At 45.4% G+C, this 14,973-nt stretch overlaps 1 protein-coding gene across 1 annotated transcript; it reads left to right on the forward strand.

The window, feature by feature from the left end:
• The first annotated feature begins 11,745 nt into the window (after positions 1-11,745).
• On the forward strand, positions 11,746-14,821 carry COX5B (cytochrome c oxidase subunit 5B). The gene is made up of 4 exons (XM_035120969.3): positions 11,746-11,920; positions 12,967-13,037; positions 13,992-14,091; positions 14,583-14,821. The coding sequence occupies exons 1-4, from the start codon at positions 11,803-11,805 to the stop codon at positions 14,690-14,692; spliced, it is 399 nt and encodes a 132-aa protein (XP_034976860.1). The 5' UTR covers positions 11,746-11,802; the 3' UTR covers positions 14,693-14,821.
• Positions 14,822-14,973: the final 152 nt, after the last annotated feature.

Here is a 14,973-nt window from a genome sequence, read left to right on the forward strand (position 1 = left end):
GGCTAACTCTGATGTCTCCTCCAGCTTGTCCTGCCTGTTCTCTGGAGTTTCTTAAAGGAATGAGTTCAGCAGCTGGGGAAAGCAGCCTTATCTCCTGCTTTCTGGAAGGCCTCCAGCCACCTGGAGTGAGGAAAAGGGAGGCAAACAATATTTATCTTCTCGCTACAAAGAATAAATCCCACCCTACCCCCAATTTGGTGGCCTATTGCAGTCATCATCTGTCTGGTGCTTAAGCTACTTTATTTTATTTATTAAAGCATTTTTTGCCACTCATTAACAATACTATTGATTGGGATAACTTGGTGAATGGCTTATTGAAACCCTTTTGGTATGCAGAGCAAGCAGTGTTTAAACTAGTGAAACATTGGTTAGAGAAGAGACATTGCCTGTTACAATCACGCAGGGAGAAATGCTTGCAGAGAAGAAAATAGTCGTTTATTGCAGGAAATACATAACTGAGACTAGAACTAAAAACCTCTATCCAGAGTCCAGAGAAGAACAAGAAAGCCATGCTTGCTCCTTTGTTCTCTCATAGAAGAATTAAATAAATAAATAAATAATAATAACAATAATAATAATTTATTATTTATACCCCGCCCATCTGGCTGGGCCTCCCCAGCCACTCTGGGCGGCTTCCAACAAAACATTAAAATACAATAATCTATTAAACATTAAACACTTCCCTAAACAGGGCTGCCTTCAGATGTCTCCTAAAAGTCATCTTGAAGTCTGAGATAGAAGTCTGAGGAGGAAGTGGTAAACAGGATGCAACCCAAGACATGTCAGTCTTAGCAAGAAGGATAGAGAAGTAAGCTGATGGGTGAACGGGGCAGGGATAGTATGGGAATGTGGGTGCCTACCCTCTCTTTTCCAATTCAGCCCTGAGTGCTCACTGGAAGGACAGATCGTGAAGCTGAGGCTCCAATACTTTGGCCACCTCATGAGAAGAGAAGACTCCCTGGAAAAGACCCTGAGGTTGGGAAAGATGGAGGGCACAAGGAGAAGGGGACGACAGAGGACGAGATGGTTGGACGGTGTTCTCGAAGCTACCAACATGAGTTTGACCAAACTGCGGGAGGCAGTGGAAGACAGGAGTGCCTGGCGTGCTCTGGTCCATGGGGTCACGAAGAGTCGGACACGACTAAACGACAACAACAACAACAACCCTCTCTTTTGTCTTAACTCCTCTAAGCTGAGTCGCACTCAAACTCCCAACACAGCAGATGAATCCCATGAGCAACAGCCAGCATGGCCCAGGGGTCAGGGGTGATGAGAACGACAGGCCAGCCAGTCTGAAGGCCTACAGGCTTCCCCACCCCAATGTGGGCTTCGTGTTTTATTCTTGTACCTACAGCACAAATAAAAGTTTTCACTCTTGTGAATCACTCAGGAAGACAGAATAGACCATTCCTCATTGCAGGCATCTCCAGAGGTCATTTTATTACTCATCCATGCTGCTTTGTGCTCATGATGCTATTGGGACAGTCATACGTGATCCCACTTTCAATACTATTTATGTCTGCAAAGTTTGGGGGCGGTCATCCTGCTTGCTTCCAATCAGTGCATGTCCTTTAACTTTTTGCTGAAATCCCTTAACTTTTCATAACCCAATTATTGGGGGGGGGGGCTGTCCCCTTATGTTGCACTATAGCCTCTCTCAGCAGCAATAATGTGGCAGCACTAAGGAAACATTGCAGAATAAATCCATCACTAATGTACAGTACTATGATCGTGTCAGCAAGAACACGCTGCAGAATACACCTCAATGAAACACCTGTCTGGAGGGGTTGAGGACTCCAACTCCAGGATCCTACATTGCAGGGGGTTGGACTAGCTAAGCCTTTGGGCTCCTTCCCCCTCTACCATTATATGATTCTGTGACAGTTGCATTGCAGGAAACAGAACGCCAGTCTGGAGGGGGCCTGCTTCTCACTCATGTGCATTAGACTTGAATGACCAGAATACAGTGGCAGCAGCAGGGCTGGAAGCCTCCACCGCCTCATTGCAAAGCCTTCCATCAAAAAAGGACCATGGCAATGCGAGAAGAAAAAAGTTACCATAGGGCAGTTGTTTTACCACACACAGCCTTCACTTTTTGAAAGTTGAGTCTGCGAGTCTTATCTACACGCAAAAAGCAGCAACAATTGCTTGTTGCTCTTAAAAAGTCCCAAGGTCTTTCACTCTGCACCAGTGTAGGATTTTGTAGTGATAGCTTAAAATGTGGCTCCAGCATCTCTCAGCAAGGTCAGAGCCTTACTGTTCCAAGGCATTCATTTCTGGGGTCCTTGGGAATCCACCCACCAATGGAACCAGGCAGTGACAGATCAGGCAAGTTCAATTTTTTTTAAAGATTTAATAAGGAACAAATATGTGAAAACAGAGGGCTTTCAGATGATAACTTGCTGGTGTAGGACTAAAACAGTGGTTACAAAACTTTTTTGAGCCATCGTGCCCTTAGTTCCACAAACTCATCCCCAGTGCCCCCCGCCACCCTGTTCTATAACAAGCATTTTTGGAACAACAATTTGCACAACCCGCCAAGGAAGGTAACACAATAGAATTCAAACCAGTTGCAATTAATTGCACATTTGCTCAAACTATTCAGTTTAATTAAGTTGACAAAACCAATGAACTTGATCCACAGTTACCAGTTTTTCAAAGTTTGATGGTCCTTTACACCTCCAGCACCCACCCGCGTTTCCCCTTGCCTCTTAGTTCCCCCAAGGTAAACCCTCCAGGGGGCACTACCACTCATTTTGGGAGCCACTGGAGGAGAACAACATATGTGTGTTGGTATTTTATGTGTGTGATATACAGTATCATGCTCTGAGTAACTATAGGTAGTGTTATAAGAATTTTAAGATAAATGTTCATAACTATATATATAAACCACTTGTTTGAAACTTCTCAAATTTTGGCCTTTTACAGCCTCTTGCAGACAACAAACACTTACACACCTCTTCCACTTAAAAATAATAATACTTGCCATGTTTTGGGTTGATCAGGCCCATACATTAACAATTATGAAGCAAGCTTTAGCTCGCACCCATTTCTTCGTGCATGATTTTAGGAACTGCGGTTTTATAAGTCTGTCATGCCAATTTAAAAGTACAAATTGGAGGGGGCTGTCAAGAGTCTCGACAAGAAGTAACCCACAAATGTGCTTCCTTACCAGCTGGAGTCTGGGAAAGGAATTGCTTAGACGGGTGTGCACCCATTTTGAATTAGGGATAGTTCAGGCCTTTATACTGCAGTCGGGGTACGGACCCCCCCCCAACCCTGGACACACACACAAAAAAACAGATCTAAGATCCACCAGCTGTTTGCCTCCCTGGCTACTAAGCTGCCCGTGTGACTAACTGCCTATGAAACTCTCTACCAGACATTCAATCTGCCTAGGGTCCCACAGCAACTTCCCTGCTAAGGAAAAGACCAGCTGCCCTCAGACACTTGCGAACGCAATGCCAAGGCGGTAATGTCTGGATAGAATTGTGAAATAGAAAAGGCAACTTTGCTTTCTGACGTGAACCAGTCACTTCCTTTCGGATCGAAGCCCCACAGGTGCTTTGCCTGGACAGGAACGGGGAAATGAAACAGAGTTGGGTCACTGGCTATCAAGGTCGGCCGGGGCCAATTCTTGATAGAAGAGAAACAGCCCGCTCAGCTTCCTTGCACAGGTTGGCAGGAGTGAGATAGGTTCGGTACCTTTTAAACGCAGTTTTTTAAGCGTAAGGACCGTAGCCCGGGAGTTGGTTAAACCAAGTCCACAATAAAAGTAGAAAGGGGTAGGGAAAAGATTTCTAGTTGCTGCGGTCAGTAGCCCACTCCCCATGTCCAGAACCCTTTATACTCACTTTGGAACTCCCTTGTCTGTTGTCCCAGGATCGATTGAAGAAAACATGCTCTGATGCAAAACTTCCCCTTTTCTGCTGGCCAGTCTTTTGTAATGATAAATACTTAGTTCCTGAGCCAGGTCACAGGCGCACACTTTATTAATATCTTAAATGTGCCCTTTAGACAGGATTTGTGAGGAAAGAGACAATGGGGAGGTTTCCCACTTTGACCTTGCAGAGAAATATTTGAGGTCGATTTGTTCAGGACTTTTTTTTTCTGTGAAGTTTCAGACATGTGGTTTATATATACAGTTATGAACACTTATCTTATATATATGTGTGTGTGTGTGTGTGTGTGTGTGTGTGTGTGTGAGAGAGAGAGAGAGAGAGAGAGAGAGAGAGAGAGAGAGAGAGATCTTAAAATTCTTATAACAGTAGGAAGAGGGTTACTATAAGGGCTACCGTAACTCAAAATCGTGGCTAAAAGCATCTAGTACAGTGGTGGCCAACTCCCAAGAGACTGCGATCTACTCACAAAGTTAAAAACTGGCAGTGATCTACCCCCTTTTTTGGTTAAAGTTGTTGAGCTTTCTTAAGGAAGGAAAGCCCTGTTTTTTGGGTTTCCGGATAAAAGTTGTAGAGCTTTTTTTTGGGGGGGGAACAAAACTTATTGAGCTTCTTTGGGGGAGCTAGCAATCTACCAGTGATCTACCACAGACATCCAGTGATCTACCGGTAGATCACAATCTACCTGTTGGACACGCCTGATCTAGTACAAAGCAGCAGCAGCAGCAGCAGCAGGTATTTAGAGGCCGCGCATGCAAGATCCAGAATCTTTGCACCTTTTCTGCACCTCACCAAGTACTTTGACATTACAAGCAGGCAGGTCGCTGCCAATGTATCACAACCCTGAAAGGCAGCGGGGCGGGCATTCAAGGGTGAGGCCACCTTGCGATAACGGCGTTTTGCTTTGTCCATGGGAATTGCACCGCCTTGGGAGGCAGGCGTGGGAGAGGAAGGTTGATCCCAGCGAAGGATGCAAGAAGGAAGACATCGAAAAAGAGGGGAGGAAAAGGACCCGGAGAACTGGGAAGGGTCTGCACTAGGAGGAAGGCTGCACCCCTCTCTCTACCTGGCCAAAAAACGCCTCCGGCCGCTTCTGCCGCCGCCCAACTCCCACCTGCTTCTGCCCGATTCAAAAATCAGCCCGAACGCTCCAACCCTCGGTCGCCCGTGGCGCCAAGCGGCAGCCAAGGACAGCCAATCAGCAAGCAGGGATCCCAAGCCATCCACGTGGTCGCCTCGAGGGCTCGGGAGGAAGAAGGTGGCCGGTGCGTGGGCTTTCCGCGCACGCAGCCCGATCCTAAGCTTACAGGCACCCCACTGCATTTAAAGCACACCCCACCCCTCCGGAATTCTGGGAACTGTAGTTTAAGGGTGCTGCGCACTGTAGCCCCGTGAGGGGTAGACTATGGTTCCCAGGGAGGGAGGGAGGCTCCAAATTGCCTTGAGACGCGGCTCCAAGATGCAACCTCCACCTGCTAAAACAGGCTTCTCAAACTGGGCCACACTACTGTATTCTGAAAATTTGCTTTCCGCTGCACCAATTTTTTTATTGATAAGAAGTACATTGGAAAACAAAAAGAAAGAAAAACTTCTAGCAGTGCTTGGTTTATAACAGTAGTTCCCAATTACGGTAGCTAATTACTGAGGACCCCTATTTTTCAAAAGCCAAGCCACGGACCCCCCACTTTTGAATCTTTTGATAATTCTAAGGTAGTTTACCTCTCCAAAGCCATTTTTTTTGAACAAAACGTGGCGTAGCCCCTAATAAGCAAAGGATTTTAGCTATACTAAAAAACAAGACTAGGGATGAGTGTCAAATGGTTTTCAACGTTGTGATATATCAGCAGCTACTGTAAACATCACAATATGGGGGGTTATTGGATTGTTGTTTTTATTTTGTTTTTGTATTTTGATTTTGTTCTGTGAAACACCCTGAGACCTCTGGGTATAAGGCAGTATATAAATTCAATCAATCAATCAATACAGTGGTACCTCGAGTTAAGAACTTAATTCGTTCTGGAGGTCCGTTCTTAACCTGAAACTATTCTTAACCTGAAGCACCACTTTAGCTAATGGGGCCTCCTGCCTCCACTGGAGCATAATTTCTGTTCTCATCCTGAAGCAAAGTTCTTAACCCGAGGTACTATTTCTGGGTTAGCAGAGTCTGTAACCTGAAGCATCTGTAACCTGAGGTACCACTGTAATAATAATCTGATATATCACAATGTCTGAAGTTGGATATCAGGTGTGAGGATGAGGGAAGGAGCAGTCACGGAGATTGCACAGGTGGGGTGCATGCTGATCAGGCGTGGAGATGAGGGAATCACAGAATCTTCGAGTTGGAAGGGACCCAAGGGTCATCTAGTCCAACATCCCCCCCCACAATGCAGGAAGCAGCAGCCACAGAGATTGGATGGGTTGGGGCAGGAAAAGAAGTGGCATGGTTTGAGTGGGAAGGGGTGGGGGCGCATCAAGCTGCCGTCAGTGGGGCAGCCAGTGGAGATGCACATCCTTCTGTGGCTGCTTTCTTGCTGACGGAGAAAAGCTGGCATCGTGCCTTTGTTGGTTAAGGGATTGGATGTTGTTGGAGAACACAGACCTTTTAGATCTGGAAGGATTTGACAACAGATTCGGATGGCACACATATCTCTGGTATGATAAAGTAAAAGTTTGGAAACCACATATTTCGAAAGTCATTGTATGAGGTGTGGGATAGATAAAACAGTATTAGAACACAAGACACTGTGATGGCTTTCGCCTCTTAGACAATGAGTGTAAAAAAGAGAAACATGGGTAAAAATTGGGCCACCTATGAGCAATTAGTAACAGAGATGGAGAACCAATGGAAGCTAAAACCATATGAAGATGTAAGGTTTGGTCAATGATTGGTTGCATTATCGTCAAGTCAACAAAATGTTTAAGGGATAAAAATAAAAATGGATTTGGATATACAAAATCAAATTTGAATTGGAGTTATTAAATAATAGATTTAAAATATTATCTAAAATGTACAAATTATTATTGGAATGGCACCTGAAAGATTAGGAAGTTTAATCGGTTATGATTCATTGGGCTAAAGATGTTGGTCACAATATACAAATAGAAGATTGGGGAAAACTGTGGAAAGAGGGAATAAAATTTACTGTTTGCAGTGCGCTGAAAGAAAATATTATGAAAATGATGTACAGGTGGTATATAACACCAGTTAAATGAGCTAAAATGTATAAAACAGACAATAAATGTTGGAAATGTAAAGAAAAGGAGGGCACATTCTATCATATGTGGTGGGAATGTAAGAAAGTGAAGGACTTCTGGGAAATGATTTATAATGAAATGAAAAAAATGTTGAAATATACATTTGTTTAAAAAAACCCAGAAGCCTTTCTACTCCATATTGTAGGTACAGAAATTCATTAAAAGGATTAAAAAACAAACAAACTGGCTTTATATGCGACAACTGCAACAAGGACTCTATTAGCCCAAAGATGGAAGCAAGAAGAAATATCAATTAAAGAAGAGTGGCAATAGAAACTGATGAACTATTCTGATATGGGGAGACTAACCGGGAAAATTTGGAACCAGCAGGACCAGACTTTCCTAAGGGAATGGAAGAGGAGTACGATATATTTGGAAAGCAATTATAATCAATTAACATCGCTTGTAGGGTTAAAATAACTTTTGTAAGGCATATTATATAAATTATTCTGAAGAGAATTAAGAATAGTTGTATTTAAGATTTGAATTTATAACAATAATTATAGTAACAAAATGCACAATTAGAAAACCATTGGTTGAGGTTGAAGGAAGTCCTAGGCTGTGATAGCCAAAAATTCTGAAATGATGTTTAAAAGGATGATAATGCTGGAAAATATGTGTAAAAATAAATGAAAAATTATACATAAGAGAAAAGGTGCTCTGCCTCAGTGCCAGGGGAAGGTAGTGCCACAGCGCCTTGAAGTGAGGGCGACCAGCTTCCCTGTTCTCCATCAGTGTGAAGGAAAGGCAGAGACTTGCAATCGGCTGCCCTGCTCTCCCTCTAATGCCGGGTCAAAACTGTTATCACAGCATGATTTCAAAACCAATTTTGGCCAATATGCTGAAAAAGTGCACAGCACTAAAGCAGGCCATAAAATTTGTGATATAACCCTGCAAAATGACAAAAAAAATTAGTGGGGGGGGAGGCAAGGGATGGGGCCGCAGAGCCCCTGAGCGCATTCCATGGGACTCCCAGGAGGCCCCGCACCCCTAATGCGGAACCATTGATTTATAACATAGAACACAACTGCTTCATAATATGATCATGGGACATTCAGAAATTATAAAATAATGCAGCTACGTAAGAACATGAATCATTCATGAAATAGAATTATAAATGAACCTCTGACATACGTATCTTAAGTATGTGTTGTTTAGTTGTGTCCGACTCTTCGTGACCCCATGGACCATAGTACGCCAGGCACTCCTGTCTTCCACTGCCTCCCGCAGTTTGGTCAGACTCATCTTGGTCGCTTCGAGAACACTGTCCAACCATCTCGTCCTCTGTCGTCCCCTTCTCCTAGTGCCCTCAACCTTTCCCAACATCAGGGTACCCAGGATCAAAGCTAGGGGGGGCACACCAGCCACGCCCCCCAGCCACCCGATTGGCTAGCTGGCAATGACGTGGCCAGGATCCCCCCAGGAGGCATGGTCAACGTGCACGCCCCCCAGAGAAAAGGGGGCCGTTTACAAGGCAGCACACAGAGCCACCCGTGCTTGCACTCCTGCCTCGCCCACTCCTTTAATGGCAGCGGTGACTAAAAAGAGGCAGCAGCAGCAAAGCTGCCTCCGTTGAAAAAAACGGAGCTGCCCTGCTTCTAGGGGAGGGCAGCTGCCCCCCCTGCCCCATGCTGGGTACGCCCATGTCTCCTTCTCCTAGTGCCCTCCATCTTTCCCAACATCAGGGTCTTTTCCAAGGATTCTTCTCTTCTCATGAGGTGGCCAAAGTATTGGAGCCTCAGCTTCACGATCTGTCCTTCCAGTGAGCACTCAGGGCTGATTTCCTTAAGAATGGATAGGTTTGATCTTCTTGCAGTCCATGGGACTCTCAAGAGTCTCCTCCAGCACCATAATTCAAGACTCTCAAGAGTCTCTTCCAGCACCATAATTCAAAAGCATTTTTAATGGATTTTAATGGATTATTTAATGGATTATTTTAAATAATTTGCACAGGGTTGTTTCCAACAGGCAAATCCATAAAAACCCACAAAATGACACAAGTCTTTAAAAATATGTAACGACTCATCAAAGGACAGGGATGACCTAATTTCTATCATCTATGCTCTAGTAGCCTCTAGGTTAGATTACCTAAAACTATACAGTGGACGCTCGGGTTGCGAATGTGATCCGTGCGGGAGGCATGTTTGCAACCCGCAGCACCGCATCTGTGCACTCACGGGTCACGATTCAGCGCTTCTGTGCATGCGCAAAGCACGCTTTAGTGTTTTTGCACATGCGCGAGCGCCCAAACCCAGAAGTACAGTAGCCCATTCTGGGACTTCCGGGTTTGGCGCAGTGCACAACCCGAAAACACGCAACCTGAAGTGGCCGCAACCCGAGGTCTGACTGTATAGAGTTGGGCCCAGGAGAGCACACCAAGTATCTGATACTGAGGATGGACCTCCAGGAGGGCCTCAGTGGCTGATCTTGGAGTAAGGGCAGGTTGATATGGAAGGGGTTTTTGCAGCAAATATAATGGAATTATTGGTCCTAGGAAGCTTGACTGGTTCCCTCACTTTTTCTTTCATCAGATGGTAATGAGGGTTTTTTAAATTCAAGCATTCCTTTGTTTTACCAAATAAATAATTTCCTACCTAATGTATTTGCTTTATCTGTTGAACCTTTCTTCATCTTGTATTACTTTGATGTCATTTTATTGCATTGTCTAATGTTTTACCTGTAAGTTGTCATGAATAGCAGGGACCAGTGAGCACATTTGGGATTTTGAGAGAGTGCTGTGGATGCCAGTCACAAAATGGGTGCCAGGAGTGGAGTGCTACATAACACAAAATGGCTGCCACATCTTTTGGATTTGTGAGGGGATATTTATTGAGACCTTTCACAGGTGCTGTAAGAGATACTGGTGATAATAATAATAATTTATTTATACCCTGCCCTCCCCAGCCAGGGCCAGGCTCAGAGCAGCTAATACCAAATATGAATTACAATAAAACATACAGTAATAGAAACAACAAACTATTAATTAAAATATGGCTTAAAATGCAGCCTCATTTTAGTAGTAGCCCATAAATCAAGACCATAAAGGGAGGAAACATCAGATATTCACCTGAGCCAGCTATTCATGCTGGTCCTACATGGGCCAGCAAAAAAGCCAAGGGAAAATTTATATACCAAATCCCATATAAGGGGTCAGGTGAGTCTCTACGCCAAAGGCCAGGCGAAACAGCTCTGTCTTGCAGGCCCTGTGAAAAGATGTCAAATCCCACAGGGCCCTAGTGTCTTGTGACAGAGCGTTCCACCATGTCGGGGCCAGTGCTGAAAAGGCCTTGGCCCTAGTTGAAACCAATCTAACCACCTTGAGGCTTGGGACCTCCAAAGTGTTGTTATTTATGGACCTTAAGGTCCTCGGCGGGGCATACCAGGTACACTGCTGTCCACAGGCGCCATGCTGGGGATCCTAAAAGGGCTGGCATATATAATCCTGAATTGCAGCAATTATCTAACAGGCATATGGTGAAATTCTAGGTGTTTCCTCTTATATTCAGTGAGAGTTGCCCCACCCCGTAGACTGAGCAAACATTACCCCTGGTCTTAGGGGGAAACAGTTGCCCAATCAACCCAGGCATAGAGGGGAAATATATTTTAAAAAAAGAAATACAAAGACAGTCAACAAACAAGAGGGACAGCAACAGCATGTGCATGTTTGGAGACACCTTCACAGGCCAGAAATCAGGTGCTACGGTAGGCCAGTAAAGGTGCTCACATGCCCCGTGGGCACAGAGGCATCCAAACCATGCAGGCGTTTCTGATGTGTTGCCACATGGAAGGAAGGGGGGCAATGAAGCAGAGGCAGAAGCCCAAGGCAAGAGAGTCCGGGAGCAGCTGCCCTGGGTTGGGGTTGCCCTGTGTGGGGTGGAGTGGGGTGCTTGGACACACGCCATGTGCCAGGTAAGAGAGGGGTAGCTGGCTAGGTTTACTTCTGCCCAACGCAGGACGGGGGAACTTCCTTACATCACGTCTGGGGCTCAGGTAAAGATGTGCCATTGGGGGAGCCTAGGGATGCCATGTTTCAAAAAGTAAAAACCTGGACACCCCAAAAGTTGTGGAGCTTTTTAAAGGAAGACCCCAACATTGTTGAGGTTGTTTTGTTGTTTTTTACAAAAACGCCACAAAACACCGCGATTTTTCGATTGATTTGTCTAAGATCCAGGACAAAAGTAAACCCCGCCTTTGAAATTACGCTCTTGTCCGGTAAAGTCCGGACGTACGGCAGCCCTATGTGAGTCTGTCTGACATGCAGGTGTGTACGAACTTCCCACATGTGTTAGACGCCCCTCCCATCTGGGCTGCTGTGCATATTTGTTTGGGAGAGGAGCTGGAGCCGCTCGCGGGCAGAGGCCTGCCGCCGGCTTCAAGATGGCGCCTCCCGCCCGCGGCTTATTCGGCACGTCGCTTTCTCCCGCCCCTGCCATTCTTGAGATAACCTCGAGAGGGCGCTGCTGCCCTGGGCCCGCCCACAGAGCGTCACGACCAATGGAGCTTTGCTTTATTTTTAACACAGGAAATAGGTGGGCGGGTGCCTTCTTAGGCGGCGAAGTGAAGAGCAGTTCCTTTGCAGGAAGCGGAAGAGATCCTGTGGGGAGGCTGCCTCTCTGCGCCTCTCGCTCGCTCTTCTCTGAGGGTTGCCATGGCGTCAAGGTTACTGCGGGTGTGCGGGGCTCTGCGAGGCCTCAGCGCGGGCCAGAGTTCCCTGGGCCGGGGGCCGCTGCGCCTGACGGGGGCCGCCCGCTCCATGGGGGCCGGAGGTGAGCGGCGGGCGGAGGAGGAGCGGGGGGACCTTTCTGGGGGGTCTCTCGGCCGCCAGCCCCTTCCTCCCGCCGCGCCCGCGGCCCCTCGAGGGAAGGGGCTGGCCTGGCCTGGCCGCCGCCCTTCTGTCGCGCAGGCCGCCTTCCAGCGGTTCTCTCCCAGGGCGTGGCGGGAAGATGCGAGGGAAATGCACGCAGCATTGAAGGGAGGACCTGGGAGAGCATCGCCAGAGCAGAAACAGGGAGGACCCTCCACTCTTCTCCAGGGTCGCCTCCCTGCCAAGGGACCTACTGTCTTTTACCTTACCGCTTTATATTGCTTCCGTTTTCAGTTTCCTATACAGGTACTGTATAAGAGAAAGTCCCAGGTCTCTGTTTTTAATTTTAGGGGGGATTTGCCGGACTTCACAAAAACCTTAAAAGCTCAGCCCAGAAATGAGATATTTCAAAACTAAAAATGCCACTCTTCAGAACTTCATGGGCTTTAATATGATTTGGCACATAAAGTTAAGTTTAAAAATTATACTTTTAAAGATGATTTAAAAATCAATATGGTTAAAAATCCAGCCCCCCTCCAAATGTATTATTAAAATTTCAAAGAGCTTCCTGCAACTTGGGATCTCAAAACAGATACAGTATAGGGCCTTCTCTTATACTACCGTATATTCCGGCGTATGAGACGACAGGGCGTATAAGATGATCCCCCAACTTTTCCACTTAAAATATAGAGTTTGGGATATACTCGCCGTATAAGAAATACGACCCGGCGTATAAGACGACCCCCGACTTTTGAGAAGATTTTCCTGGGTTAAAAAGTAGTCTTATACGCAGGAATATACAGTACTTGTAGGAAATGGAAACGGAAAGCAATTTAAAATGGTATGGTAAATGTCATTGGGTCACTTGACACGGACTAGAAAAAGTGGTAAATGCCAGGGGCACAGGTGCCAAGAGTCTCACGGGTAGTAAAACAAATATTTTGAGACTTCCCTGACATAGGGAAGACTCTTTCATCCCCAACAGTTCACTGTTGTTCTCTATCCTAGGTATCCCCACTGATGAAGAACAGGCTACAGGAATGGAGAGGAAAACCATGAAAGCTTTAGAGAAGGGGCTGGTGAGTAAAAACAAGCAAGGAAAATGTCCTTTATTGATAAAACTGTGTTGTGATTGTGCTCCTTTAGTATACAATAAATGGTAATGAACTGTTGACCTCCCCCTGGAACACTGGCACTTAATCCGTTCCAGAAGTCCGTTCTTAAACTGAAGCATTCTTAAACCAAGGCATGCTTTCCCATAGCAGTGGGGCACTCAATTTACAAATGAAACAGGAAGCGGAGCATGTTCTGCTTCCAAGGCAAAGCTCACAAACCAAAACACCTACTTCCGGATTTGCAGCGTTCTTAGTCCAAGTTGTTCATAAACTAAGCTGTTCTTAAACCAAGGTACCACTGTAATTGGATCACTTAAATACTTTACGCTTAAAAATGAATTTATTAGGTAGCAGCAACAGCCTGTCCCACTAAACATTTTCCCTCTTTATTCAGTATGTTCCTCAGCTAAATGGAAATCAATTGAGTAGATTCCCCCCCCCAATAATTTACTGGTGCTCATTTTTAATTTTTTCCCTTTTGTTTTTGATTTTTTTTATTTTACTCTATTGTTTTATAATGTTGTAAACCACTGCAATATATTTTTATAATACAGTGGTATATACCATAACTTTTTATAAATAAATAACATTCTGGTGGTTCCATCAAATGAGATGGAGACTGGTTTTTACCTGCTCCATAGTACTTGAATTGAATCTGAGAAACTCAGGTTTGCTGGGCTGGGTGTGGTTGAGTTCATATCTTGGCCTGGAAATCAGGTATTTCAGTGACAGAATTATACACATAGAATAACTGTGGCTGGAGTGAAACTACTCAAGGGGGAAAGGTCTGGGGCATCCGGCTGCAAGCTGATTTGCTGCCAAAACCTCAGGGGTGGGAAGGGCAAATAGTTACTGGGAACATGTGCAGTAATTTTTTGGGGTTTCTAAAGTGGTCTTCAACTCTCCTCCTGCTTGTAGGATCCTTACAACATGCTGCCACCCAAACGATACGCTGGGACAAAGGAAGACCCCAACATAGTCCCTTCAATTACCGACAAGAGGCTTGTGGGCTGCATCTGTAAGTCTCTCTTAAATACAGGAATAGCTTCTGGCTCAGTGCTGCTTGTTCACATCATTTCAAGGGAACTCTCTTGTGCAGTCACTTATCTGTATGTGAAATCAGTGTTGCCTGGGGCGGGGGAGGGGGAAGCATTAATTTGTGTTGAACTTCCTTTGGGTAGGCGGGAAGAATATGGCTTGAGTTGGAACATCTACAAAATTTGTGAAGGCAAGTTGTTGGCTTGCCTGCCGATGCGGCTGAACTCTTAGACATGATCAGTGTGACAAAACATAAATGGCCTCTGCCTAAAGTAGGTTCTTTAATAGCTTGAGTGGCTATTAAAGTCACTCTTGGTGATTTAGTTTATTAATCAACTTTTTCTTTGTGCTTGCTTTTTTATTGAATCAGCTTGTATTGCCTAGATGCAGCCCTCAGTTGTCATTCCTATGTGCGCTTTGCCAATGTGTCTGCAGTATCTTGCCTAATCTACTTTCTCTCACACGTTGCAGGTGAAGAGGACAACAGCACTGTGATCTGGTTCTGGCTACACAAGGGAAATCCCCAGCGCTGCCCCTCCTGTGGAGCCCATTACAAGTTGGTTGGCTACCAGTTGCCCTGATTTGGCTTCAAAGCTTTGCTAAGCTCTCAATTTATGATTTTTGGATACAGGGCTGAGCTACATAGCTGTTTATGTCATGATGTATCACATTCCTTGAAAACTAATAAAGTCCTTGACTCATTGTGTGAATGAATTCTCTCTTTATGTTCTGATCCAGCTGCTAAAACTAGCTGTGTGTGCCTTGGAGCTTTTTTTCTTTACTGTAGCTGCTCTTGTGCTGGAGAAGAGGGTGGTGGTATTCCTCCCTCCCTTTTTTGAATGAGGTACAGCTCTTCTGGGAG

This window comes from Zootoca vivipara, chromosome 6 (genome assembly GCF_965207765.1).
Source record: "Zootoca vivipara chromosome 6, rZooViv2.hap1.1, whole genome shotgun sequence".
In the NCBI taxonomy this organism is placed as follows: Eukaryota; Metazoa; Chordata; class Lepidosauria; order Squamata; family Lacertidae; genus Zootoca; species Zootoca vivipara.